The 27,842-nt window shown below is 41.3% G+C and overlaps 4 protein-coding genes and 1 long non-coding RNA gene across 16 annotated transcripts in view; 2 read left to right on the top strand and 3 right to left on the bottom strand.

Moving 5' to 3' along the window:
- Gyc88E (Guanylyl cyclase at 88E) overlaps positions 1-13,951 on the top strand; it is a 53,548-nt gene extending 39,597 nt beyond the window's left edge. For 8 of the 10 annotated variants that reach the window (XM_089462708.1, XM_089462707.1, XM_089462704.1 and 5 more), the window contains 10 exons: positions 8,321-8,575; positions 8,720-9,207; positions 9,286-9,409; positions 9,478-9,610; positions 10,641-10,972; positions 11,046-11,343; positions 11,420-12,398; positions 12,448-12,729; positions 12,788-13,066; positions 13,140-13,951. In XM_089462708.1, coding sequence (XP_089318834.1) covers positions 8,408-8,575; positions 8,720-9,207; positions 9,286-9,409; positions 9,478-9,610; positions 10,641-10,972; positions 11,046-11,343; positions 11,420-12,398; positions 12,448-12,729; positions 12,788-13,066; positions 13,140-13,320 — 3,264 coding nt within the window. In that variant the 5' untranslated portion in view covers positions 8,321-8,407 and the 3' untranslated portion in view covers positions 13,321-13,951. Of the gene's footprint in view, positions 1-8,320; positions 8,576-8,719; positions 9,208-9,285; positions 9,410-9,477; positions 9,611-10,640; positions 10,973-11,045; positions 11,344-11,419; positions 12,399-12,447; positions 12,734-12,787; positions 13,067-13,139 lie in introns of those variants that run through there. The other 2 variants (XM_089462710.1, XM_089462711.1) reach the window with 2 other exon arrangements.
- On the bottom strand, positions 3,163-8,560 carry LOC149270881 (uncharacterized). The gene is made up of 3 exons (XR_016268642.1): positions 8,421-8,560; positions 7,030-8,365; positions 3,163-5,510 (listed from the first exon to the last, which is right to left on the bottom strand). It is a non-coding gene; the product is annotated as an uncharacterized LOC149270881 (long non-coding RNA).
- A 197-nt stretch (positions 13,952-14,148) lies between the features above and the next one.
- On the bottom strand, positions 14,149-20,231 carry Kpc1 (Kip1 ubiquitination-promoting complex subunit 1). Of its 2 annotated transcripts, none has more exons than XM_018018557.2 (11): positions 19,921-20,231; positions 19,605-19,851; positions 19,274-19,419; positions 18,480-19,220; positions 17,841-18,123; positions 17,466-17,781; positions 16,997-17,406; positions 16,738-16,851; positions 16,029-16,679; positions 15,362-15,968; positions 14,149-15,301 (listed from the first exon to the last, which is right to left on the bottom strand). In XM_018018557.2, exons 1-11 carry the CDS (start codon positions 20,082-20,084, stop codon positions 14,991-14,993), a joined length of 3,990 nt encoding a protein of 1,329 aa, XP_017874046.1. In that variant the 5' UTR covers positions 20,085-20,231; the 3' UTR covers positions 14,149-14,990. The 2 variants fall into 2 exon arrangements, with proteins under 2 accessions (XP_017874046.1, XP_017874048.1); XM_018018559.2 differs by having other exon boundaries at positions 16,997-17,385.
- A 170-nt stretch (positions 20,232-20,401) lies between these two features.
- Ufl1 (UFM1 specific ligase 1) lies at positions 20,402-23,495 on the top strand. The gene is made up of 6 exons (XM_018018565.2): positions 20,402-20,645; positions 20,714-21,714; positions 21,773-22,244; positions 22,306-22,616; positions 22,695-23,042; positions 23,107-23,495. Exons 1-6 carry the CDS (start codon positions 20,569-20,571, stop codon positions 23,247-23,249), a joined length of 2,352 nt encoding a protein of 783 aa, XP_017874054.1. The 5' UTR covers positions 20,402-20,568; the 3' UTR covers positions 23,250-23,495.
- LOC108621322 (PAX3- and PAX7-binding protein 1) lies at positions 23,308-27,841 on the bottom strand. 2 transcript variants are annotated; one of them, XM_089462713.1, is made up of 10 exons: positions 27,754-27,841; positions 27,418-27,697; positions 26,988-27,346; positions 26,243-26,477; positions 25,991-26,173; positions 25,209-25,874; positions 24,594-25,142; positions 24,333-24,525; positions 23,948-24,271; positions 23,308-23,887 (listed from the first exon to the last, which is right to left on the bottom strand). In XM_089462713.1, the coding sequence occupies exons 2-10, from the start codon at positions 27,677-27,679 to the stop codon at positions 23,836-23,838; spliced, it is 2,823 nt and encodes a 940-aa protein (XP_089318839.1). In that variant the 5' UTR covers positions 27,680-27,697; positions 27,754-27,841; the 3' UTR covers positions 23,308-23,835. The 2 variants fall into 2 exon arrangements, with proteins under 2 accessions (XP_089318839.1, XP_017874051.1); XM_018018562.2 differs by having other exon boundaries at positions 27,418-27,694.
- Between the last annotated feature and the right edge of the window lies 1 nt (position 27,842).

The raw sequence follows: 27,842 nt of genomic DNA, 5'->3' as shown, positions 1-27,842 counted from the left end.
GCCAAGTGCAAATGGCTTTCACTTAAATGCCCCTAAATGGCCATCTATATCACTTCTATAAGAGAATAGAATAGAAATTCTCGAATGTGACTGCATGGCCAAATTTTCCTACAAACCAAAACTGAATGGCTTTTAGCTAATGTCTTTTTTCTAATTACAAACAAATTGTATAATTTGTATACTTCTATTTGCGATTATCTACTATATAATTCATCGCCATTTAAAATTCTTATATTTCTGGTATTTAAGCAAGATCTTAAAAATACATTAACACAATACTTTAGATAGATAACTATTCGAGTATATAAGTATTGAATTTTTGGTATAATATGAACGATTTTTTTGGTATTGGATGCTGTATTTAGCATAGTTAAATGTGGTATACAGATCTATGTCTGTTTGAGATGAAAAAACTACAGATATCTATGCGGAATGAACTCCAATGTGGAAATTATAAATTATGCTGAGCTGTCAAAGATTGATGCCTCGGAGGATCAGATAAATGAGAATATTGTTATGGAGAAAGGGTTAAGGATGGTCGCAAAATGCAAAACAAATTTTAGTTGGGGGAAAAATTGTAAAATATTATTGATAGCAAAAGTTGCTGGGTAAAATACATCAGACCCGATACGTTCACTGTTTGAGGCTTTGACCCCGTAATTATTAAAGTCATCTGTAGATATTTCTCCCATTTTAGGTCGAGTACCATCAATTGAATGGCTGACTCAGGCAGTTCGCTTCAGGGCAAAGCTTTAATATACGTTTCAGGGCTTAGATGAAAGCACATCAGTTACACAAGCCGCTATTCCCTGAGGTGTTTAGCACGAGCTACCGCTTATAATTCCCAATTGGCTCTGCCCACAACAGAGAAACCTCACACCAAAGCCATTAGCCAAGATGGATTTAGCTCTTTTTGCCACCAACTTGTAACCTCTTGGACTTAACCCAGCTTAACTTTAAGACAGCCGAATAAATTATTTATAAAAAAAATCCTAATTATTTGCCAACTAAGAATTTCACGCTGCGCCCACAAAAATATACCATAAATAATCTACATATATATGAGGCAATTATTAGGAAATGAGGTCAATTATTAAGATAATTTCTTTGTGCGCTGTCGCTCTCACTCTCACTCTTCGCCTAATACGAATAGATCTCTCCCGCTCGCACACTCTCGTTCTTGAAGTGCATCACAGCTGTAATTTAGCTGTTGCCAAATAATTTCCCATAAACTATTGACCAAATGCCACACTGTCAGCTTAACAGACAGCCATATTTATAATAGATTTATTCTAATTAAATATCTGCAGTAATTTGTATATTTGAATTTGTATTTGTATATATAATGAGAAAAAGCATTAATTCTCTATTTGAACAGCTTAAATTATTGTGCACTGCTGTTTGAGTGTCGAGCGAAATGGAACGAAACGAGACTGAAAACTCACAATGTCAACGCGTATGAGCAATTTTCCACATTACGCGAACTTGTCTAGAAAACAAAAGGAGGGGGCCAAAAGCGAATCAATGTTTGAGTCATGCCATTATGTTAAGTTAACCAAGAATATTTCTCGTTTGTGTGGAGAACACAAAAATATATAAATTTAAACGAAACTGAAAAGCTCTCGATACCGTATAGCCCCTATAGCCTATATGTTATGTATATTTAACCTTAACATATAGCAGCCACCTTCAAAGCGCAAAAATTTTCAAATACATTTACTCAAGAATGATAAAAATAAATATGTGCATGTACATACTCTCGGATCATATATATACACATCTACCACTCTCTCGCTCCCTCTCTCTATCTCGCTCGCTCTGTGAATATCAGCATTTTCATATGTACTATGTATATGCCCTGCTGGGTCTTGGTACATCTCTCGGCATTACCCACGCAAATGAACTTGAAAATTAATTGTTGGCCTCATAATTACAGTCATGCATGAATTCATATACATACACACAAATGTGTGTGCGTGTGTACAGCTCTGCACATAAGTCAGCTATGTATACAGCAGATATTTATTTGCCAACTAGGTGTTGGTCTGGCTTCTATAATGTATTTGCCTTTCAGACATTTCGATTGTTTATAAATTCATTAAAATGTTTTTGCCACCGTTCTGCGTATGATGTGAGTTTTTTTCGGAAACTAGAAAAATAAAAATAAATAAAAGCTTTATCCAGCGGACACCTTGAAGCAAAACTCTTTCAGCTATTGCCAAATTCAGTCTGCAACGAGTTGATTTAGTTATATCAAACTATTTCTATTCTCTTACCAAACTCTTTAAGCTTTAGCCCCATATTAAATCAAACTCAGATTGCGACGAGTTGATTAAATTATATTAAACTCTTTCTATCTGAGGCCTGTCAAAATCTGCAAAACAATTTGCACCTCATAGCACGTCATCACTCACTGTCAATGGCCATGACAAATTTGCACATCCATCTGCTGCGTTACATGGCGATGGTCAAGGACATTGAGGTCAGCCTTGTAAAGTCCAACTTGATATGCACTTTTGCAGTCTGTGGAATATGTGGTCATAATTTGACATGATTGATGATAACAAGCCGCAAAAAGCTGGCAGCAAGTGCGCATCAGTGGATCACATCGCAGTCTTTTAAGAATACTTTGATGCTTGTTTTAGTTTTTCATTTATTGCAAAAGTCATTTCTGTTTGTTTGTTTGTTTATTTTGTTGTTGTCAGTCAAATGGGAACATTTTATGGGCTTTGAAACACTGTTGCTGACAGTCGCAGTTTGTCTGGTTTAATTAGTTGGGATTTGCGATAGGCACGTGTCTCTAAAGAAAAGACAACTCATACTAGGTTGTACTATTACTTATAATTATTATTATCATTACCAAACATTATGATGAAGTTGCAAATGATCATTTTTTTTTTTAACAAAGACATAAGCTATAGTTTATACTTTCGTTTTATACAATTTTATTTATGAATACTTCACATTTTTTATACTTCATAAATAAAAATATGAATGATATGATTATTAATTTAAATAAACTTGCTTGACAAGCAAGAATTCATGTTATTAAATCATTTTTCTGAAACATAAAATCTAAAAAATATATGTTATATATATGCATATATGTTTTTCTTTTTTTTTAATAGAATTAGAATTACTTTTTGAATTCATGTTAAGTTTTAATTATTTCATAGATACTTCCATTTAGTTAATAATTTTTTATGGTTATTGCATTCGTTCGTTATCTCCGTCTGTCCATATTATTAATCTCATAACATAAAGCTATAAACTAACAATTTAGACTATATACTTGTGTAGATTAACCTTCACTAAAAATATATATTTATACAAATATATAATCAATAATAAAAATATATGTAACTCTAAATTCTACAGTTTTCGGACTAAAGGTTTAGGTTTCGTATCTGGACTACTTTAGGTATCCTTAACAAAGCGATCACAGGATTTTTAATGCAAGCTCTGTGGAATGTCTAGATTGAGTCTTTAGCATAGCTTTCAAACTACTGTTAACCGTTTTATTGTTTATTCTCAAATTCAGTTGCCCTCAGTTGCGTGAGCTATCGCATACATACCTAAAATTTCATAATTCATATTTTCAATCAAAGGTCCGGAAAGAACTCAAAAAAGGCTTCTATCCGAGCTCGTTGTAGAACCGACCTAATCGATTGCTCTCTGAGTTTATTCAAAGCGTGAGTGAAAGATACTTCTTTGCGAACACCAAAGACCGTTATTTAAGATCTATGACCGTTAGTGATTTATATTATGCAAGTATTTTTATTGCTTTTAGATGCTACCCCCAGAATCCCCTTGGCCTTGTTAAATTCCTAAACATCAATCAAGTTTTTCAGCTAGATAATTATCGACCTTCTTCGGAGATATACCCGGAAAGCTTTTATATACAATGCAGCCCTCGCTCAGCCCTTTCCCTCCCTAAGAACAACAGCTATTCTTATTCTGAGTTTCCTATCCATTCTCAATAAGTGGTACATATATGTACCACCCACTGTGCTTCCTCTCACGGTCGAGCACTTCCTCGGATAGCATTTGATCAGAACATCCAGAAGAAGGGTGCTGACGTCACATACCCGAGCAGAGAGTCACATCCTGTTTATTATTTTGGCATTTGAAACGCGCAAAATGTAAAACGCAATCATATACCTAAAATATAAACAAATGGGCAGATCTGTCGAGATATTTGCATGTCCGTCGAGTATTCCATTCATAAATAAATGCCGCGGCGTAATTGGCCAATAAAAACAAGACAACGAAAATGTAATAAAAAAATAAATAAATAATATTTAAACCGAAGAACTGAATCGTATGACAGCATTTTGGACAATGTTTTGAGGCGTTTGGCACAAGTGTTTCGAGGGCCTTCGAAATGTCCAATGCCAAATGGCTTAGAGAAAGTGAGGAGGTGAACGAGCCACGCCTGAATTGAAATCGAAAGTTATTGCTATGATTGTTGTTTGTTGTTTAATTTATATTTCTCACAATGTTGTGTTGACAATTTTGTCTAATTTCTGCTAGTTTCATGTCTAAATGTGTGATTTTGTTGTTTCTAAAATTTGCCTTGGTTCGCACATCATTGTATTTTAAAAATAGCTGCGTTTTCTATATATCGAAAAGATTTATTTGCCTTAAGGCCAGCTTTTTTAATAATGTTTCCCAAATACATATGAGCGAAAGAAAAAACACAGAACAGGAAGGTACTAAAAATATCTTTTCCCTCTCTTCTATACAGCTGACGTCAAGGGATTATGTTTTCGTTTAGCTGAAATCGTATGAGCTATTTAATTATATTCTACCTCTGAGATCAATTGACAAAAATAATAGGCAAGCAAGTAAGATCGTTGCAATCTCACGCATAACGGACTTCATAATGCTCGCTCAAGAGGCAGATGAATCATCTGAGTTGTTGATTTACATATAGGAAGAGGAACTTAGCCTTGACCTTAGTGATTCAAATTTGGAAATCCTGAAAGATATACATATGTAAATTCTTTGTATAGCCCACAGCCTAGTGGACATGATTAAATAGCTATAGCTTGATCGGTAGAGAACGTTTTCAGTAAATATGAAACAAATGAACGATATCATTTTTAGCGCACCAGAAATGCTCTTTGATCTTGCTGTAATATACATATACGGAAATGTGTTTTTAAACCCAAGACTTTAGATTAAATCGCGCACCACAAAAAAAACCAAACAAACAGATTAAATCATCATAAAATGAAGAACTATATTCTAAATAACAATGAAACGAGATGAATTATAATTATTTAGAAAATCATATGGAAATATCTAAATATGATATCAGGCATGGTTGACGTATACCTGGAATACAAATTCACTCAATTCAATTATTCAGTTGTCTCTCTGTTTTATCGACGTTGTATACTCGGCACAAAACCAATATACTCCTTTGACGTCGTAAAGGAGTATCAGCGTTAAGTTCAAAGCAAATCAATATGATTGCATTTATATGGTAATAAATTTCACTTTTTCTGAAACACAATTTCCATTAAATGCAGTGAAGTAAAACGAGCGAGCGAAATGCAAATTCCTGATTTTCCACAAATTTATTATTTTCGTTTGTTTTACTTTTTGTTTTTTGTTTTGGCTTTAGCTTTAGGTTGGCAATTTTATGCGCTGCGCCGAAAGATAAATTTATGTATGTTTGGGATAATAATAAAGCATACAATGAAATATGTTTATGACAAAGCAAATGGCAGTAAAGCGCGAATAAAGCCATGCAAAGTGAGAGTAATGTCTGATTTTATTTCCTATTTGTATTCTCCGCTACTATACGCTCTTGCAGTACTCGCCCCGTGAGTTGTCTGTCGTCTTATTAAAGCCGTGCAACGGCAATTCGTGTTTGATGTAACCACGCAGTCTCTGAGGATGTGCGAAGCGGTAATTGAGAATGTTCTTTGCGCTACTTTCGTGGCATTCCGTCGAAATTATTTACAGAATTCACCTTCAGTGTGATGTTTCCCAGAGAAACTACTGGTCTCATCGGCTATGCCAGCAAGTACTTCGCAGCCTCTTCCTAATTTGAAGCAGACTGTTGGCGAGTGCAGCCTCGAGTCTCGACTCTCGAGTCTCGCTTGCATAACTCAATTTACAGCAGCTCATGCTGAGCGCATATGACATTCAATTGACACGAACATATGCTGGCTCGGCTGCAGCAGTAATGCTAACGAATGTCACCCTGGTGTCCGTCCGGCTGGCTGTCGCAGCTGTTTATTATGCAAGTTTGCGCTGAGGCGTCTTCAAGGCAATGTTGGCTTGAATATCTGGCCAATTACTCGGCCCTAGTTAGCTGCAGCGGCAGGTGCCTTTGAATGCAATTGAATTAGCGTTGATTCGAGGCGAGCCACTTCTCAGATTGCCAACGAATGTGCCAGCAAACCATGCCGCACTATATAAATAGCAATTGTCCTGCGCATTTACACTCAATTGTTGGCTGTGTACACATAAATTGACTTGGCTCAATTAACAGCCACTTACGTTGGCAATAAAGGCCGGCCGACCGCCCTCGCCGTAAGGCATGCTCTGCCGGACGTAAGTCCAAATTAACTTGAATGGCTGACGTCCACAGAAGCATTCCAGCCATTGCGAGACAAACTCTATCTATCGGCGCACGCTGCGTATGCGTTATAATTGAATATGCTCACTCAGGTTGTTCCGCCTGGCTGCTCGTGCATCTAATTGTATTTGCTGCCAGCCGCAAATTTTATTATTTTATGCACTCTCCTATTGACAAATCAATTTACTAGATAATTTGTTGATGCATTTCACAATTCAGCGACGGGGAGCGGGAAGAGGAAGAGGAACAAATCAAATTGCTTTTACCTCTTGTTCGGCTTGCATACAAATGGAAATCAAGACCATTTGAATTTACACTCTATATATTGCATGCCACTCACTCAGACGACCAACTTTATATCGAAAGGACTCTGTTTATATCGACATATATAGGAGGCATACAAATATGAATATGAATAAGGTCAACATTAATACAATTTAGAGTATCTGTAAAAGTGCTGAATGTTGCTGGGTTAATTGGCGATGTAGTTCCAATGAAAGTAAACGCGATGTGATTCCGTTATCACATTAATAGGGAATGAAAGCTGTGAGAGTGAAATGTCAAGTACACTCATTGTATGGGGTTGCCAGATTACTATGTCTATGTTATGTTAATGTTAACTTCAATTACATTTCGATAAAATTCTGTACAAGATACAGATCTTCCCAATTTGCCATTGGTAAACACGAGTATTCATTATATACTTTAACACTCTAGACTATTAAAAAGTCTAGAGTGTTAAAATATATAAATATATAGTAGCTGTCGACTTGTTGGCGAATCTTAACATTATCGAACAGGGATATATTTTAAATTGTAAATCCCCAGCTCCAAAACCAATCAAATAGTTGTCGTTCATACGGACTGACTGACAGACGGACAGACAGCAAGGCTGACATTGCTTGAAACCAATAGACCCATTTCACATTTGTGAATAGAACCCATAATTAGAGTTCATATCGATTGCTTGAAGTTGAGAAACTCATAAATTATCCATCATTGAGATGTGGTTAAGCTAAGGTATTGGCATGCTCATTTTCTTAGCTGTCTCCTCAAGAATCGTGACTAAGCGAATCTTGAAAACGTGCCATGCCAAATGAAAAGTCAACAGTAGCCACAAATTTTCTATCACTTGGCCGCCCAATTGTTGATTTAAACCACAAGTTGATGAAATCCTCGCATCAAAAGATGAGCAAATCTATTGACATATTTCCCGAGAGGCAACATTAAACAAAAAAAATCATCGGATTTTGCTTTGCGGCTGGCATAAATTATGAGGCGCCAAATGTCTGGCGCATTGCGAAAATGTCAACATTGGTTGGTCGCTTGCCTCCGGGGATTTGCCCACAATATACACAGTTATCCCAGAAAACCGAAGCCACCCGGTGCTGACCACAAATTCTAATGCAATTTGACTGAAAAGCACCACGGGGCGTATACTTAATGTGAGAAATGTGCTAAATCAATTCGAGTTTGTTGCCATGAACCGAACAAAAATGTAAACAAGCTTGGATTTTAAGGAGCTTAGCTTATAATTTCGAAAGGCAAGAGTCGAATCTATATCTATTTAAAGAGATAATGTGGACAATAAAATTAAAAGATAAGTCACATTTCATATTCATCGAAGATAAGTGCAGTCCAATTTGAGACGAGTAAAGGCCAAATATAATTTAATTTTTGTATCCTTATTTAAAGTTAATTAGTTACCGATCCATTTATTCACAGGTCATAAATACTGTAATTCTTTAAAAATGCCAGACGCTAACTGAGCTGAAAACCAAATAGGGCCAATTAAATCGAATCTCCGCTAACATGTATGGCTTACTGCTGGAGAACCTCTCCGAGTACATCAAATCTGTGTACGGCGAGGAGAAATGGGAGGACATCAGACGACAGGCGGGCATCGATGCGCCTTCGTTCAGTGTCCATCAGGTGTACCCCGAGAATCTGCTGCAAAAACTGGCCAAGAAAGCGCAAACGGTGAGCAAAAAATTTCGAAAAAAAAAAACAAATTAATTGATAAACAAAAAACAGAAAAAAGTGAACAAAAAATATTTATTTACACAAATTTTAAATAACAATTTATGAAACTATCTACCTTTGCATATTTCATATGTTGCTTAGGTTCTGGGAGTATCAGAGCGCGAGTTTATGGACCGTTTGGGCGTCTACTTTGTTGGCTTTGTGGGTCAATATGGATACGATCGAGTGCTGTCTGTGCTGGGGCGGCACATGCGTGACTTTCTCAACGGTCTGGACAATCTGCATGAGTATCTGAAGTTCTCATACCCACGCATGCGTGCGCCCAGTTTCATTTGCGAGAACGAGACCAAGCAGGGACTCACACTCCACTACAGATCCAAGAGGCGGGGCTTTGTCTACTATACGATGGGGCAGATACGTGAGGTGGCGCGCTACTTCTACCACAAGGAGATGCACATTGAGCTGGTCCGTGAGGAGATTCTGTTTGATACGGTGCACGTGACCTTTCAGCTGACGTTCGATAATCGCGCATTCACCCTCGCCTCCCTGGCCATGACCCGCGAGGAGAAGCACTTACCCATCAGTGCGCACGTGCTCTTCGAGATATTCCCGTTCTGCATCGTGTTTGGGTAAGCAGAGCTGTCTGAATATATTACACAAGTCTCCAAAGGGCTTTAGCAACAACTAACTCTAATCCCTGCCTGCAGCGCCGACATGGTGGTGCGCAGCATTGGCAACTCTTTGATGGTTATACTGCCCGAGCTGCTAGGCAAGAAGATTACAGCCTGGTTCGACCTGGTACGCCCGCTAATTGCATTCAAATTTCAAACCGTATGTGCTTTGCTAGTCCCCTGTCTCTGCTTGCTCTGCCTAAATTCTCCTCTACTATCCCCCATTAGATACTCAATCGCACGAACAACATATTCGAGCTGGTTACCGTGGATCCAGTTACGGAGCGTTTGGATGCCCAAAATGAGGATCTGCTGCTGCATGATGATGGCAGCGAGCCGGAGAAATCTCTGCGACTGAAAGGTAACTCAGTTTAGAGTAGTTTTTAAATTAACGCATTAATGATTTCATCATAGCGAGAATAGGAAATATTACAAATATTTTGGAAAAAAGTTTTAAGTTCATAATCAAATTACATATTTGGCTTAAGAAAAGATATATACAACAATCATCATCAGCGAATTTTGAACCCCTCTATCAATACTTTTATATCCCAGAGCACCATCTATCAAAGTGAATCACAAAAGTGAATTAGTATATTGGTTTTGTGCAATGTCCGTCTGTCCGTCTTGTCTGTCTGTCCATATAAACGCAACTTTTTCGGCGCTATTGAAGCAGAGACTTAAAATTTGGAACTCATACTTGGGTATATCTCCGATTTATAAAGTCTTAAAATTTTCCCGATCCGCCCACTAAGGGCGTGGCAAATCGAAAAATGCATTTTCCGATTTGCCATGCCACTTCCTCTATCGATGCCCCCAAAAAAATTTTTACGCCTCTTTAGAGGCGTGGCATATCAAAACATACCCTGTAATATTTACATTTTTTGAGCATAAGCATTCAAATTATGCAGTTAGGGTACCGTTAGCTCTTTCTAAGAACTGACCAAAAATGAGGTGTCTACGCCCAGTAGGAGCGTGGCAAATCGGGAAAAGCAGAATATTATACAATACTTAGCTACTAAATTGCTGATGGGATGTGAATGAGTATTCCGCAGTCGGTAACGCCCGACTGCAACGGTCTTACTTGTTTAGTTTATGGATTTTAAAGAAATTTAGAGGATATGATCTATTTGTTCGATAAAAAATTGGCCCGCCTAGACCAAATTAAAACTTGTTCACATATATGGATATATTTTCAACTGACAAAGGAACAGACGGATGGACAGAAAGACAAAAATCGACCTCGCTCGACATCCTGATCAATAATATATACATTCAGCAACTATTTTAGCCTGATGTCCCATTTTCAACGGTTTTAGGGCATTATATCTAACCTTCAGTTTACTTCAAATGTTCTATAAGCACTGACTAACACACATAGAATCTTGCAGGTCAAATGGTTTATATGGAAAATTGGAGAATGATAATGTTCCTCGGCACTCCAGTGATGCCAGATCTGACGTCTCTGATCACAACTGGTCTCTACATCAACGATCTGTCCATGCACGACTTCAGCAGAGATCTCATGCTGGCGGGCACACAACAGTCCGTGGAACTGAAATTGGCCTTGGACCAGGAGCAGCAAAAGTCCAAGAAACTGGAGGAGTCTATGCGTAAGCTGGACGAGGAAATGCGACGCACCGATGAGCTCCTATATCAAATGATACCCAAGCAGGTGGCGGATCGTTTGAGACGCGGCGAGAATCCCATAGATACCTGTGAGGTGAGATTGCTTCAAGATTCCTCTCGGGGATGCAGATCAAGTGAAAGTTATATGAATATCAATCCAACTGCAGATGTTCGACAGTGTGTCTATATTATTCTCGGACATAGTCACGTTTACGGAGATTTGCAGTCGCATTACTCCCATGGAAGTGGTATCGATGCTGAATGCCATGTACTCAATCTTCGACACGCTCACAGAGCGCAATTCGGTCTACAAAGTGGAAACAATTGGTGATGCGTACATGGTAGTGGCTGGAGCACCCGACAAGGATGCGAATCATGCCGAGAGAGTCTGTGATATGGCGCTGGATATGGTCGATGCCATAACCGATCTGAAGGACCCTTCGACGGGACAGCACTTGAGAATTCGTAAGACCATTTTATCTTCTATAAGAGTCCCTAGCTTCGTTATATCTCACACGTTTCTCTTGTTCGTGCGGAGTAGGCGTGGGCGTTCATTCGGGCGCCGTTGTCGCCGGCATTGTGGGCCTGAAAATGCCGCGATATTGCCTGTTCGGCGACAGCGTTAATACCGCCTCCCGAATGGAGTCCACCAGCATCGCCATGAAGGTGCACATATCGGAGTCTACAAAGGTGCTGATCGGACCCAGCTACAAAATACTCGAGCGCGGCGAAATCGATGTCAAGGGCAAGGGCACCATGAAGACCTACTGGCTGGAGGACCGAGAGAATCGCCTGCCGCTGCAGCTCACCTCTGGACTGCAGTTGAATCCCATGTCCGCGGCACCGCCGCTTACACCCATACCCAAGGCCATTCTGCCAGCGTCCAAGCCACATACACCCAATGCAGCGCAGACAGCCGAGGCCCCGCCGGCGGCTATGTCGAACGTGGTGCTGGGAGCAAGCGGTGCCTTGGTGGCTGCCTCGGCTCTGACTCATCATGCTGGAGCCACCGGAACGTCTGCAGCTGATGAGCGGAGCAGTCGCATCTACTCGCCGGTTACTTTCAAGGACGTGGCCAGGAGAAGCATCGCCAACTCACCAGTGCGGACAAGCGCCTGTTATCCAGAGCAGAATAAGCGCCGCGAATCCCGTTCCAATTCCACTGGTCACGTTTTCATGCGCTCGCCCAGCGACATCTTCGGCTCGCTTATACTGGACACCGAGGAGTTTCTCGAGGACTTGCAGAGCTCCCGAGGCCCACTCACCGGCAACAGCAACAATAACTGTGAGTCGCCATGTGGCTTCAGTAGTCCCACGCCACCCTTCCGCATCGGCAGTGCCCCGCCCAAGCCACGTCCCAGTCACCCGGACAAGTTTACGCCCGAGGAGCTGGCCGCCATGGATCAACTGACGCCTCCCTCAACTGCGCCGGCACGTGAATCGGCCACATGCAGCAGTGCGAGCATAAAGCCCTCCACATCCAACGCATCTCTGGAGCGGGACAAGGCTACCAAGTTGAAGTAAGTGGGACTACTTGATGTAGAACGACACCGACTTCACTCTAATCAGAAAAATCACGTTTTCCACCAGCACCACCCTGGAGGCAATCAACGTGCCTATTGCGACGACAGCCAAGGATGCCTGTGTGGCTTCAGGGGCTCCACCTGAAGGAGCTCCGATTCCAAAAGTTTGTCCTATGCGCCGCAGCACGTCGCCGCCGAACGGAATGGGCACAGCGCCAGCCGCAGTGCAAGCGAGCAGCAGCAACAGCCGACCAGGTAGTAAGGATTCCATGTCATCGATCTCTCTGCATTCACCTCCACCACATCGTTCCAGTTCTGCGCCAGCCAGGTGAGATCTAGCCAAAACTTGAGTTGAGCTAATTAATCGAAATACATTTTTGTTTTAGACCCCATTCCATGTCCAAGGCAGCGCGGAAAGCTTTCCTCGCTGCCAAGCAGACAAAGGCCATGGAGAAGCTGGACAAGATGATTGAGGAAGCGCAGGAAGTGGAATCACAGTCGGTGGCCAAAGCGGCCAACGTGCGTCTTGCCATTTTTGGACACGACGGCGGTGGCGATGACCCGGCTGCAGGCGGCTGTCCACTATTTCTGCCACCCCCACCAGCACAGTCAATGGGTCGCATAATGCCGAGCTCCATATCCGACTCGAGCATTTGTAACCATGGGTAAGCCACTTTCTGACATGTGACGTGTGCAGCAACAGCAACATCTTAGCAAATCTCATGCAAATCTTTGCAGACATAGTCATGCGCCCAGCTGCCATCACACGCTGCACGAGCCGAAGATGAGCAATAGCCAGAGTTTCCAGCACGCACGCAGATCGGGTCCCATTACTCACCAGTGCTGCAGCGGATTCGGAGGCCATGGCAACGGCAGACACTCGCATCGCATGCACTCCAATGCCTGCAGCCTGCTGTAGACCTCTCGAATAGGGAAATCTCGGACTCCCAGTCATATCGTCTCTATGTCAATGTGCTTTTCTAGAGTATAGTCAGCAATTGTAAGCTCTTAAACTATGGTTGGTTAACTGTTGATTCTCATATACGAGAGTGTATATGTGTATGTATCTGTATTCAAATATACATACATATACACCTAACTACTCTCGTTTATACTGGCTGCAGTATATACACATATATCTAAATATATATTGTAATTTTTAATGACAATGAAATTTACTTTTAATTTTTAAGATTAATTTTAATTTAGTATAAAATTACTTGTTTGATTTAAATGATTTAATTATAGTAATTTATTAAGCTATTTATTTTTTACGGCCAGAAAGATTTCAAGCTACTCTCACATACCCATACATATGTATGCAGTTTGTGTAAGCCATAAATATAAATACATATACATATACATAAATGACTGTAGCTAGCGAAAAGGCTTTTATGTGCATGTCTATTAAAAACACTGTAGAAACTATTCAAATTCAATAGCTAAATGCAGATTTGTAAATGTACCTTGATCAATGTTAACACAAGATACAAATTCTTAACCTCTTGAATATGACAATACGAATAAAAAAAAAAAAAAAAAAAAAAAAACTAAATATCAAACGAAATTTTTAAACTAAGGCTTCAGACACCACCTGACACTTATATTTACGTACACATAAATGTGCTCAAACATATTGAACTCTGCATATATTTAAATAAAGAAATTGATTGTATTATATTGTACTACGCGTGCTCCAGCTCAAGTAGTAATTGCTTTAGAAAGACCAAAACTCATACTCAATTGATTATTTTTCTAAAAATGTCATTCAAAGTCTATATTTGTATTTCCAGAAATGCATAATTTTAATTTGTGGATAAAGATAAAGATAGATCGTACTTTCAACAATTCGTGCATATATTGAAAGAACACAAGGCAAAAGCAACGCTGAATTCTACTTAAATTATAATTGTTAGGCAGAGCTTAGCAATATATATTTATATATGTTAAGTCTAAAAGTTAAGAGCCGGATTGCGTCTGAAGTTTGTTTTCTATGTATCAACCCAAAACGAGACCATCTGAAGAATTATAATTAAATAAATGTCAATCGTACAATCTTAGAATACTTAGGAGAGAGGAAAAATATTGTATTGTACTTAAAGACGAGTTCCACTGTTTGTTATGAATTTTAAATGCATACTATTTTAGAAATAGTTTCTCTGCTTACAATATAATAGTTATAAATATGAATTTTGAAGTTTGTTTGCTCATAAATAATAATCAAAATAATTGTGTAAACCAAAGATCATAAAATGGTCACATATTACATATATATATATATATATATATATATATATATATATATATATATATATATATATACATATATATATATCAATATATATTAATGTGCCTACTATTTAATTTAGTGTGTACTTTGTTTTAGTTAATAGCGCTGTCTAAATTGCGCTCTAGCATATCACATCTCAAATGATTGCAAGCATAAAAAAGCATGCAAAATGAATAACTAAAGTTAAAAATATATAGCTATGTATGTACTTCTGTGTAAACCACCACACGTTAAGCGTAGCAATTTTTTCAAAGGTGACTAGACGTTCTTTGTGTACTGCGGTGGGTTTTTACTGTTGTTTAAGCACTGTCGGTAGCGAGCATTTCATCATTGGAGTAGATGAGGGTGCCATCCAACAGTTCGATTGTCTGTATGGTGGTCTTGCAATAGAAGCACACTTTGGAGTTCATCATGTGCTGCATGATGCAGTCGCTGCAGGATTGATGCTTGCAGGGCGTAAACACGGCAGTGATTGGCTTGGCACAGCAGATGGGACACAGCGAATCCTCCGACGGCAGCGTTATATCTGAGAGCAGGCTCTGCTTGATGCGCAGACATTCAATTAGATGGCGAACATCCTCGATTTCTTCGTGGGAAACATGCGTCGGATCTGAAAGAGAGGATTAGTTATTTAAACTGAAACTATCTACAAAGTAGGATCACAACTAACAGTCAGAGAGCGCGAACTTAATGATCGGTGGATCTGCGCGTATGCGCTTCGAGTTGTTGAGATGGGGCAGGCGCACATCGTTGGTCAGCGGATCGATGTGTGGTCGCGACGAAGGATCGAAGTTGCCACGTGGTATCTCTTTTTGCTCCAACAGCGGCGTTCGTATCTCACCCAGCGCAAACTCCAGCGTTGCGAATTGAAAACTGGGATCGGTGAGAAAGGCGCGAGATATGCGAGTCACCTTCTGTGGGGTCACATCACTGTCCAACTCACCGCGCATCAGTGCCATCAGAATACCCAGTGCGGCAGTGATAATCGGAAAGTGGGTGACAGCATTCAGATCCGCCGAGCACATGTCCACCACAAATTGAAAGCAGCCAGGTGGGACAGTGACACGCGAGAGCACTTGACTGATAAGCTGGCAAATACGATTCAATAGCAAGTCACTATTTGGACGCGACTCGTCTGTCACAACGTCCGGCGCAACGGTTATTATCATTTCCAGGCAACGCATCAGCGAAACAGTGAGCTCAAAGCACATGGAGCAGATCTTTAATTGTTTCGGCTCAAAGAGCGTGTTCTCCTGCCGCTGGGCCGTATTTTGTATCTAAAAGAAATGAATGTGAATGTAATTGAAAAGGAAACTGTTAAGAGCTCAACATTTTACCTCTTGCAGCAACAATATAAATTCAGAGAAGGCCCAGTTCAGCTGACTCAGCACCGAGTTCATAAAAGTCGTGGCAAACGGCTCGTCTTCATATAGCTTAGATCCAATTAGTCGTTGAAAATGCTTTGAGGGATTTGCCGGCGCCACATTGTGCAATAGTCCAGTATGTGTTTCGTTTCGCGAGCGACTTCGGCACAGGCCCTGGTGTAGGGGCTGCGAGCCACCTTGCCATACGCTGGGCTGGCGTGCATCCTTGAAAGCATAGCCCTCGCCTAACCAGAATCGCAGTAGTAGCCAATTACTTTGTCCCCACGCACGGTTCTCATAGGGGCGCAGAAGAGCGCGCACTAAAGACGATTGAGCCCGCTTTGAGCTACGCTCGAGAGCACGTACGCCCGCCTTGTGGCAGGTGAGGGTGCCCAGAGCCTGCAACAGAGAGTCCTTGCACGATGCAAGCACAATACGCGAGTCCGCCGAATGGATTGCCAAAAACTCTGCCGCCGAATTCAAACTGCACTCGGCATCCGACACATCAAACTGTGTACACATATCGTGATGACTGAAGTCCATCACGCTGTCCAACAGAATAGGCAAGGTATTTATATAAACCTCTGGCACAAACGCAAAGAGTGAGCCCACGCTCGAAGCGCTCTGTAAAGGAACAAATTTAATTAAAATAAATCAAATGCAATTTATATGAACTGCCTACCGATAATGAGCGCAAAACTCGTTCCAATAGCCATATCAACAACAGGCGTCGGTGATTATTTAGGGCTACTGCTCGAAGCCAAACTTGTTTCCGTGCAAGAGATATAGAGCGTGTCTGTAGAAATTTATGGATTGTGTTATATAAAAGTATATAGTTGATAAGTTGTAGTCAATAAGTGAACTCCTTGGGTGCACCAATCAAATAGCTCTCAATATTGATCTACAATAATTAATGAAGTATTCTTAGTAAATTCTCTTACCGCAAACACATTTTGCCGCTGACTGAATTTGGAACGTAGCTCAGACATCACATGCTGATGATTCTCATTCATGCAGACACTCGTATGCTGCTCAAGTGCTAGCAGCCGACGTTCAATATCTTCGCGATAGTATTTCGTCTCTTTGAGCACCTCATTGAGTGTGGCTATTTCATCCCGTACAGACGCTATCTTAACAATGTATTTGTGTCCTGCGGAGTAGTAGAAGAGCACGCAAATGTCTAGCAGCTCGCACAGACTCGCTTCGGAAGACAAGTTGCCGGGACCTGCATCCGTAGTTTGAGGTGTACGCGGATTTAGGAAATGGGTGAAAGTTGAATTATTGGCACCTTGTGTGTGTCCAATGACCGCAACATTGTTAATATTCTCGCCTAGTAGGTAGAGCGTAGTATCTGAAAACGTTGTATATCATCAAAATGGAAAGTAAGTCCAATGCACTCATCATACATACCCACTTCGTTAACTCTTACGGAGTTGCGATCTTCGTCATAGATTTGCTGAGTGCGCTCTGTGCCCAGGTATGTGTCAATGTCCGATCTGTGGACCTTACGCAGGTGCGACAAGACGCCGCCAACGCGATCAAAGTGCATATAATCAAATGTGCCATCAATAAAATAATCGGCATTCACTTCCATTGTGTGAGTGGGCAGCTCCTCCTTGAACAGTGAGCGCACCTGATCGATTAGTATGCAGACGAAAGCCAGAGCCACCGGTGAATCCAGCGGATGTTGTATGCTGGACTGCATGAAGAAAAAGGCATGGAATGGCTGCAAACAACACGTAAGAATTAGTTCACTTAAAGTGGCTGCAAGCGTCCATTTCATACCCGCTGCTCCATGCTTAGGTCTATCACATAGCGTCGCATTTTGCTTAGAAACAGCTTCCGACTAGAAGGCGAATCTGGTCCCCCATCTGAGTTTATCATCAACGTGTTGAGCAGGTCCTTTTGAGCCGCGTATAGGTTTTCTGTGAGCTTGCGTACCTTTTCCACAGCATTTAAATACTTATCCTTAGGTCCATCAATTCCCTCCGTCCAGGTCATATAGTCGGGCAGTAGTTCCTCCAATATATAAAACTCCAGCGGATGTATATACAAAAAGAAGGCAAGGCTAGATTTTAAGAAAGAAATTTTAATTTTAAATAATTTCTATTTTTAAATTAATAAAATTTTAATTTAAAAAATAAAAATAATAATCATCATCAAAAAATCGATTTGTAATTGAACAAAATTATTTCTTTTCACCGAAATTATTCGTATAAAAATTAAAAAATATAAACATTAAAATTGCTCATATAATATAAGATTAAAAATAAATTATCTATCTAAAATTCAAATTTGTATAACTTAACCCTAATAAAAAATGATAACAGCAAACATAACTAAACTTACAAAATATTTAGTAAATATATAAATTTATATATAAACATTTAAATCAAAATGAATCATCCGATTTATAACACTTACCAGTGTTTCTTGAACAGTTTGCTCTCGAGCAGGTATTTACGGGACTGCTCGTGCAAACAGATGCAGTGGAGGGCGTTTAACGTCTGCCGATGCTTCTCATAGTCCACGCCCTGCACGGTATGTGTGTAGGTGGCCAAGAGGGCGTTGACAAGCTTTCGCAGCACAAACTTCACTTCATCGGCCTCCATGAAGTTCCAGAGCAGGGACAATAGGCCCTTAAGTACACTATGTGGGTTTTCCTTCTCAGCCTGTAGCGTGGTCATATGCGTTATCCGTGTCAGCAGGACATCCTCGATTATGTAGGGATCGAATACCTCATTCGTGAAGCGTTCAATAAGCAACGTTGCGAAAATGCAGTAGACTGTCTTCTTCGTTGACACGCGTATTTCGCCAGGCACTTCGTCCTTTTTGTCAGCCTGCGCGTTATAGTGTGAGAAGATACCGGCCAAATTGACGAGATAGTCCATAATTAAATTGGCACGGCGGAGCTTCAGAATGGGCCGGGCCATCAGTGGCTGAAAGCCGGGAACTGGATAGACAAACGGTCGGTTACCAAAATTCGCCTGCACGCCTTGTGTGTAGCCCAGAGAAATGGCAGGGAAGAATGTGATTCCCGGTCCCCGCTGAATCTTGTCAAATGCCACGCCCATAGAGCGCCCGTTACGATAATATTCAATTATCTCCCTATCGACGTCAATGGTGACACCTATGATATCACCAATTTGCCACTTGTCGCCGTACCTAACAAGGAGTCTGTTGTTAGTAAGCAACCTTTACGGTAGACTTCCACATACTTTCTGGTAGAGATGTGCCAGACCTGTTGTTTGCTGCCGTCATAGCCGTAGCTGAGCTTAGTGTCGCCTACACCGCTATTCTCATTGAAGCCACAGCTGCTGCCACACCAACCCATTTGCATGACACCCTTTGTGTGTAGTTGAATCTAGGGAGGAAGGAAGAAGGCTCCAATTACAAAATGTCGATAGCGCTTTTATCGATAATTGCCCAGTCTCCCGAAAGTGTTTACGCCTGTTCAGTGTCATTGACCGTTGGCCAAGCAACCACCATACGTAACTCGAAACTCGCAACTCATGGCCAACTATTTGACAGTAATAGCGATATGATTACCTCATACATCCAACGGCCTCCGTAAACGCAACAATTTGCGCGCACCGTATTAAAGCTGCCTTGCGAACGTAAGGCCAATCTATCAGTGGACACACGCACAGTAGTGGTATAGTCCACATCGAATATGGCCAGTTCCGGACCGATGCGCGCCTCTGTCTCCACATAGAGCTTGCGTATTTCCTCATTGCTGTCCGTTTGAATCTGCTGGAACTTGTCGTCCAGCCAGTTGCGCACAATGGTCATCTGCCTGAAAAGGATGTGTGTGGATATAAATATTGTCCTCATCGCTAAACAACTGACAACTGTTGCAACGCACTTCGACACGGAGAGCTCTTCGAGCTTTGGCGATCGCGGATCGGGTATGGTCGAACAATTGGCTCCTTCCAAATCATCCTCCAAGTCAGAGTTGTAATTATCCTGATCCAATTTCTCAAATATGTCTTCATTGAAAACTTTCACGAATAATTTTGAGATCGACATATTCGCAGGGTTAGTGTTTGTAATACATCGCTTGCTTTATGCACACATGCCTATCAATTCACATATTTTTATGTCCGACAATTCGATCCAAAGTTGGTTTAAATATAATAATCCTTCTGAGAGGTGTGACCGTATGTTGGCCGTTCTCAAAATACCAAAATTATAGCAAATGTCAGTCAGCTGATTGCCTGCAAATTAACAAACCGTTAAATTATGGCAGCCCATCAAAAAATTTAAAAAGCAAAATCTAAAGCTAGTATTCACTTAAACACAAATAGCAATTTATTAAAAATAAATTAATTTTCTTTAATATTCTTTCTTTTAAAATAATAATGCAATTGATTTACAAAATTTGTATAAGAGCAAAACAGCTGATTTATCGATAAATTAACGATAGAAATAGATTTTTGTTGACGCGTCACATTTCTGATTTGGATCAATTCAATAAGATTAATTGCAATAATTATAAAATAAATTTTTTAAAATGAGCAGCGATTGGGACGAGATAAAACGCTTAGCCGCCGATTTCCAGAAGGCACAGCTAACGTCCACGCTGCAAAAGTAAGTGGAAAACAACTAATAAAGTATATAGCTCAACAGCTGTCATGCATATTTTCATCTTTTAACAGGCTCTCGGAGCGGAATTGCATTGAAATAGTTACGTTGCTGCTGGAAAAGCAGCTGCTGGATGTTGTTTTTACAAATGACGGAAAGGAGTACATAACACCGGAACATCTTGAACGCGAAATCCAAGATGAGCTGTATGCAAATGGAGGTCGGGCCAATCTTGTGGAGGTCAGCAAAACTCTTAACGTGGATCTTTCACGGATTGAAGCGGTGGCGGAGCGCATTGCAGCAGAGAATCCACAGATTCACCTGATGTTGGGACAGCTTATCGATGAGGACTACATCACGCATATTGCACAGGAGATCAATGAAAAACTGTCGCAACGTGGCGAAATCTCCATATCGGACTTGACATCCCAATTTGATTTGCCATCCGAGTTTCTTCAACACAATGTGATGGAGAAGCATTTGGGCAAGACTATCAAGGGTCGCCAGGACGCCACCAACCCGCGCGTGTTCTTTACCCAAGCGTACATTCAACGCTGCAAAGCAAAAATACGCGGCGCCCTAGCAGCCATCACCAAACCCACAAATGTGTCCGTGATCTTGCAGCAGATCAATGTGCAGGAGAAAATCTTTCACTCGCTGTTAGATGAGATTATGCCCGCTGGTCAGGTGACATCGAAGCAGGCCAACGCCCAATATGTGCCGCACATTTATGCAAAGACGCAAGCGGAGTGGGTCAACTCGTTCTACAAACAGAATAGCTTCCTGGAATACGAGGCCATCAATAAGCTGGGCATATCCGATGCCAAAGCCTATATTCGCAAACAGTTCCCCAACGAGCAGTTCCTGTTCTTGAAGCGTGTGGCACTCGGTGCACATCTCATAGAGCTTACAGTTGTATCTGCTTTGAATGAGTGCAGTGCAACGAAGCAATATCTTGATTTGGCTACCATCTTGCCATCGAATTTGTCAGAGGAAGACATCGAGGAAGCCTTCGAGGCTGTGATGGCCCAGAAGCACTGCAATCCCAGCCATTTTGTTTACCTGCAGAGCATTGGTAATACATTCGTTTATTGACTTACTAGTGTATCAACATACTCACTTTCCATTTGCAGTCTTCTCACAGGCATATCTTACTCAATTGATACAACCTTGTCACGACATGGCCCACGCCCTGGCCAAAGCAGCCATCGACAGCGGTGCCTATCAGCAATATATTGTGGAAAAGACGCTGGCGCAGAAGGGCAGCAATTCGAGCGCCAACTTCGATGCGGATGACGATGGTAAAGTGGACAAACGAGATGAGCGCCGGAAGAAAGCCGCCTCTGGAAAGGCGGGTGGCGGTGCGCAGGGAAGGGAGACGAAAACCAAGTCAACCAAGAAGCATCAGCGGGGCCGCGCGGCTGCTCACAATCATGACAGTGACGATGATGAGGAGACAACTCAACAATCTGCGGGCAGCTCGCGAAAGTCCGTCAAGCCATTAGAATTGGTTAAGAGTTCAGATATCATAAACCGAATCAAAAGTACGCTGGAGGAAGAGGGACTCGAACATCTTGCCAAGCCAATTGCAGGACTCTTCGTGAAGTATGCTAACCTCACTAACTTTCTTTTTCGTCTATTATTAATGATGTCTGCACATTTATAGCCAATTGAATCAGGCTGCTTTAGCTAAGGCGCAGGAACTGTATGAGGCAACACCCCAAACGAATCGACGCCAGACTCATGCCGCCATTCAGGAACGCGTGAACACGTTACTAGTGGATCTACGCCTCTATGAGAAGGGTATAAAGCTATTCAATACAGAGACCCAAGCGCAACTAATCAAGTACTTGCTCAAGTCCTTGGGCAACGACATTTGCAACGAACTGACCCTCTATGTGGCAGCCGAATGCAGTTTGTCTGTCAAGATGACCAATCTAAACGTCGATCAACGTATCAAACTAATACAAGAGTGTGGTAACTAAAATCATATCGAATAACAAATAATACTATGAAATATAACATATTTCATATAACCTCTTATTCACGAAATAGATGCACAGTATCGCAATGCTCTACTTGAACAAAACAAAGCGCTGAACAAGAGCATAGAAGACTTTGAACTGGCTACGGAGGCGGTGCTAAAAACCTGCAGCATGATCATTAAAAAGGCCGACAAGAAAAAGGATCGCGCACTGATTGTCAGTCACAAGGAGAAGCTCATGCAACAGCTATCAGAATGCCGTGAACCCGCTCTCTTACTTCACCTTGCTGCACTGATACTCTTCACCACAATTACAGGCTGCATTTTGCACGCGTCCGGCAAATTTGTTTCGACCATTCTGCAACACATTCGACCGACTCTAAATGAGTCACAAAATGCGCTCCTTCTGCGTTATCATGGTAAGGCTTGTGCATTGCACTTCGTTTTACGTTCTTAAATATTAAAGATCCAAATCCTTCGCAGATCTTGTTTTGCAAATGCTGCAACAAGGCACTACGGACAGTCCAGAATCCAAATCCCTCAGCGAACAATTGCAAACGCTGCAAGCGGAAGTTGTGGATCTCGCCCAGAACTTTTCCCGCGTTTCGGTATCCAAGGCTGATTAACCTTTTATTCGATAAACTAGAATAAAAATTGTTCAGTAAACGGTAAACACACTCTGGATAAATGTTCAAATGAAATTGCACTTTTATTGGTTATGGTCTGCATGAAGTAATATGTATTTTGGAATTGTTAAGTAATGTGTACATAATTTAAAAATTGTTTTTATTATTGCTATGCACGCAAGTGTCCTAAATACAATGAAAGTAGTTTTAGCAAAAAAAATAAATTTAAAAAAGAGTGCATTTTTATCACTTTTGTATCATTCCAATCGAAACACTAGGATTTGTCGCCATTGAAACGCTGAATCCTACATATATACTAGACAAGATTTCCTAAATGAAATTTGTTTTTCATAGCCTTTTTGTCTAACCAACAAAAGCATAGAAATTCAAGTATTTCAATAAACATGCTTAGAAAGGTATTTACAATCGCGTCAATTATGAGCAAAGTTTTGTTATGAGGGACCTATGTATTGCTATGTTTCCATTCTTGTTTATCTGGATTTTTTGATTGTGTTTCGACATATCAAAGCAAAATAGCCTTCATTGAGCTAAGTATAAATTCTGATAAATGTATAATCATTTCATTTTATAAGCTGTGTAGTCTTTGTAGTATCTGCTTCGCCTTGTCGCAGGATTGCCTAAAAGTAAATATACATATTAACTCATTACAGGTAAATTCTGATTTTCCATTTACATACATGAGAAGCGGGTTAGTTGCATCGCAATTGTCCAACGTTTGTCGTATATAGCTAATGAACAACTCCAAATTCTTTAGCGTGTCACTGTTGGTCAGCAACCAAACCGTTGGCAGAGTATTCACAATAATCGAGACCTTGCTAATAGCATCATTTGGTGTGCACACGCGCATGGCCATTAGCAGATAGCGATTCAACAGAGCTCCAATAGCTAGTTCTCTTAAGGGCTTGTCTGCCAGTATGCCCTGCCAGCTAAGAAAGTTGCGGAACAGTTTAAGCCCACTGCAAAACTGACGCTGGAAGAACGAGCCTTTGGCCTCCTGCACCCTACAATCAGCATTGTATATCAATTTGAATATATTCATATTATAAATAGTGTTCTACGTACTGTTTAGGAAAGATGGGAATGAAAACATCATTTTCGAGTGCGAGTCGCATACGATCCATAATTGACTCGAAAAGCTTCTTCAGTTGCTTACTGCTGCTGCTGAGCGGGAATTCACGAGTCAGACGATTGATGAAGCCGACAAGACGAAGCGTCTGTGTCGTGGACAATGGATCCCAGCATTCCGCGACCAGGGCTTAAGCATTCAATAAAAAAAAAAAGCCCAATTAATAAGCAACTCAAAATTATAATTGTGCCACTTACAATTCACTTTGGGCAACACAATCTTTTCTATAAGCGAAGGCACAAGGTTGAGGTCTGGATCCTGTTTGAGTTGTTCAGCCGTTTCATTAGACTGGCAGGCGTAGAGCATACAGGCTTGATACCAATTCATTGTCTCAATGTCTGTGTATTCCTCCAACAACGGGGACCAGAGCAGGAGCTCGTGACGCACTAGCGGTGCGAGCAGCTTGGGCAGACAAAGACTGACAAAGGCGTCCTGATACGAAGACATGTCTGTCTTACGCCAGGCATAGAACTTCATAAGTATAAGATCAATTTTGCAGAAGTCATCGTTGACGTCTTCAAAGACCTCTGCCGCTTGCGCTTCGATCAGGGCCTTCGTCGCGACGCACTGTTCCTGTTGTTGATCGGCAATCTCGTCATCGCTGGACATGCCATCCAGGTGGGTGGCTAATAAATAATTTCGTTCACGTTCGCAACGTCGACGCGTGCGTCGGCCTTCCCGCTCAGCTGCTCGCCGCACTTGTTCCTCATATTCCGGCGTTTTACGTGCTGCCGCTTGCACAGGTTCTACGAATATAAATTATATATAGATTCATTTTTTTAATATAAGCAAATTATTTTCGGTTCGTTTACTTGAAGCCTCCGCCATTTCCTTGGCCTGATCACGGACATCCTGCCGCCTTCGATTAACCAAATAGCGTTGATTCTTGCTGTAGAGCTGCAGAGCGCGTTTCTCCAAATCGTTGATCACCGGAGATTTGGCTGCCAGACAATCTATCAAATCGTTCACATAGCACTTGATCTCTTGATAGAATTTATATTTAGCCGCCGCCGTGGGCGCATTCTGTTTGCACTCGCTCTGCTTCAGCTTCAAAGATTTCAGCTCCGCTTCGATGCGCGTGATGCTCGCATTGTGTTCATCGTTCCGCTCTCGCAGTTCCGTAAGACGCATTACTATCGTGGAGCGCATCTCCTGTGGAGTACGCAGCGCGGTTGCCTTCGTTTTCTCTCGCTTGGTCTTGTGGAGAGTGGCACGAATGCTGGCTGCCATTATACTATTTTTGTCCAGGTTGGTCTTCGCATAAGCCTGCTCCAGCAATGTCGCAGTCGATGGCGTCACTGGATCCACATCCATCTCGTAAGCCCCATCATCTGCTCCACTATTCGCGGCCGGTTTGATCATGAACCGCGATAGCACAGTTTCATGCTGGGCGTGAACCAGCTGAGCACCCGTAACGCCTTTTCGTATTTGCTGATTCTCCCATTCGTGCATTTCGCGATCGGAATCTTCCTCAGTTACTAAAGTGAATTGAACATATTGAAATATTAGGCAATATATCCACATCAATCATAGCAACATAAAAACGTCGTCTGGTCTTGGACAGAAAGCATTAGCTATCTAAACTACTACATACAATCATTCTCGACGGCATAGAATTGTTCGCGACGCTCTTCGCGCTCCTTGCGACCCGTTATGTCGTTCATATCCATGCGCTCCTCATCGTCCGACTGATCGCCCTCCACATCCTCGCGTGGCAAGCGTGTACTCAGCTTTGGCGTTTCCTTCGGCTCCTCGATGGGTATGTAGTCCACAGCCCCTGGAGATATGTTTACATTTATTAATATACATATGTATATGTCAATCAGTAGATTATCGAGGTGTTTACCTTGCTCTCTGGCCCGCTGTCTACGCTTCCGTGCCGCATGTATCATTGCAGCATCTGGTATAGAGCCGCTCTCAAGCATTTGCTTCAAGTGCTCGGGCTTTGAGAACCGATGGCGCGTCTTATCGCTCTCGCCATCATCAAACTCATCATCATCGCTCATATCGTCTCGACCAGCACAAAGAGCGGCGCGTCCATTTAATAGCACATCTGGGGTTTCCGACTTCTTGACCACAAGCTAAATTTTTGGAGCAAGATTAATATAATACATTATTGAATGCATTTACGGCAAGATTAAATACATAAAACACAAATTTGTACACAGTCCGAGATAGGTTATGGTATATCATGTAACATCTCATCTTTAATCTAATCTCGAATAGTGTTTTGGGTTTAGTAAACATGCAAGAATTAGTTATGTTGCAATGGTTCGCTTAAAAATAATAACTAAATACGCATTTGAAATTTATCATAGGCAAAAACATATTTACAATATGTATTATAAAAGTACAGGCAAGGATTCGTCTTATGACTGTAGCATTCATTATTTTCGATTTAATTTGGATTTAAAAATTGAATTCGATGGTTTTAATTATATATGCAACAATCAAGCCAAAGAATTATCCATGATTAAAAAAATTTTCTCATACTGAGCTCTACTTCATATTGATTTAATGCATATTTGATTTTGTACGTAAAACGTAAATAATTGTGTTTTTTATAAGAAATTGAATAATAATAACCTTACCACAAAGTCGTCTGTGCGTATTTCGGTTTGGATCATATCATTATCACACTTTTTACTTTTACTTTGTACGCTCGCATTGTCGCTAGCTATCGGAGTACATTTATATCTACTAGAGAGATTGGCTGAACCAGCAGCACCAGAACCCGAAGCCGAAGCAAAGGCCGAAGCCAAAGCCGAAGTGGCACTGGACGACTCTAAATGCTGTGTATTACCACCATTCTCATAACCAATGTGTCCGCTGTGTCCAGTTATATCCGCTCGTTCCTCGCGCTTCTTTTTGCGACGCTCCTTGTCCAGCATTCGCATTACTTTCTTGCTGTGCGACGATTTGCGCACTTGGAACACTTCTCCGTCGTCCTCTGCATTTATAAATGAATTAATCAATAGTAAATATGAAATATTAATTGAAGAACTAAGGAATTTCACTAACCATCGTCAGCAAAGCTGAGAAGAGCTTTTGGTTTGTGTTGGACGGCAGCTCCGCCAGATACTGCTCCACTGTCATCGGATAGTCGAATTGTTTTCTTGCTTTTATCTTTGTCACGCTTGCCGGATAAGGAGATTATTGGCGGCGGGGGTGGGGGCGTTTCCAAATCGCCATGGATGTCCACAGCCGAAATATCCTCGTCCTCGTCTGCATTGCTGGAGAACACCCGTCGCTGTATTTTCTTGGGTTTGCGAAAAAGCGACATTTGCTCCACGTGTGCCTACTAAGTTAATCGTAAATTACAGTAACTAACAATAAGCAATTCCAAATTTAGCTCACAAGACGTTTTTGCAAAAAAAAATTTCTTCGCTTTTTTACTCGATACCACCGACTCGATATGATGTGGGCAATCGATTTAGTTTAAGGGC

Source organism: Drosophila arizonae, chromosome 2, assembly GCF_054131065.1.
Source record: "Drosophila arizonae isolate 15081-1271.41 chromosome 2, UAZ_ARI_1.0, whole genome shotgun sequence".
NCBI classification, from domain to species: Eukaryota; Metazoa; Arthropoda; class Insecta; order Diptera; family Drosophilidae; genus Drosophila; species Drosophila arizonae.
This window is presented reverse-complemented; position numbering and strand designations above follow the sequence as displayed.

What these genes read in the sequence shown, in the direction of transcription:
- Kpc1 (XM_018018557.2), bottom strand. Translation starts at nt 20,084, where the DNA reads ATGTCGATCTCAAAATTATTCGTGAAAGTTTTCAATGAAGACATATTT. An exon ending in AGCGGCAAAATGTGTTTGCG is followed by an intron (nt 16,852 to 16,996) that starts GTAAGAGAATTT and finishes AAATTTCTACAG; the next exon opens with ACACGCTCTATATCTCTTGC. An exon ending in TAAGTTCGCGCTCTCTGACT is followed by an intron (nt 15,302 to 15,361) that starts GTTAGTTGTGAT and finishes CCTCTCTTTCAG; the next exon opens with ATCCGACGCATGTTTCCCAC.
- Ufl1 (XM_018018565.2), top strand. Translation starts at nt 20,569, where the DNA reads ATGAGCAGCGATTGGGACGAGATAAAACGCTTAGCCGCCGATTTCCAG. An exon ending in CTAACGTCCACGCTGCAAAA is followed by an intron (nt 20,646 to 20,713) that starts GTAAGTGGAAAA and finishes ATCTTTTAACAG; the next exon opens with GCTCTCGGAGCGGAATTGCA. An exon ending in ATTGCAGGACTCTTCGTGAA is followed by an intron (nt 22,245 to 22,305) that starts GTATGCTAACCT and finishes GCACATTTATAG; the next exon opens with CCAATTGAATCAGGCTGCTT.
- LOC108621322 (XM_089462713.1), bottom strand. Translation starts at nt 27,679, where the DNA reads ATGTCGCTTTTTCGCAAACCCAAGAAAATACAGCGACGGGTGTTCTCC. An exon ending in ACAGCGGGCCAGAGAGCAAG is followed by an intron (nt 26,174 to 26,242) that starts GTAAACACCTCG and finishes ACATATCTCCAG; the next exon opens with GGGCTGTGGACTACATACCC. An exon ending in TGTGTTGCCCAAAGTGAATT is followed by an intron (nt 24,526 to 24,593) that starts GTAAGTGGCACA and finishes TGAATGCTTAAG; the next exon opens with CCCTGGTCGCGGAATGCTGG.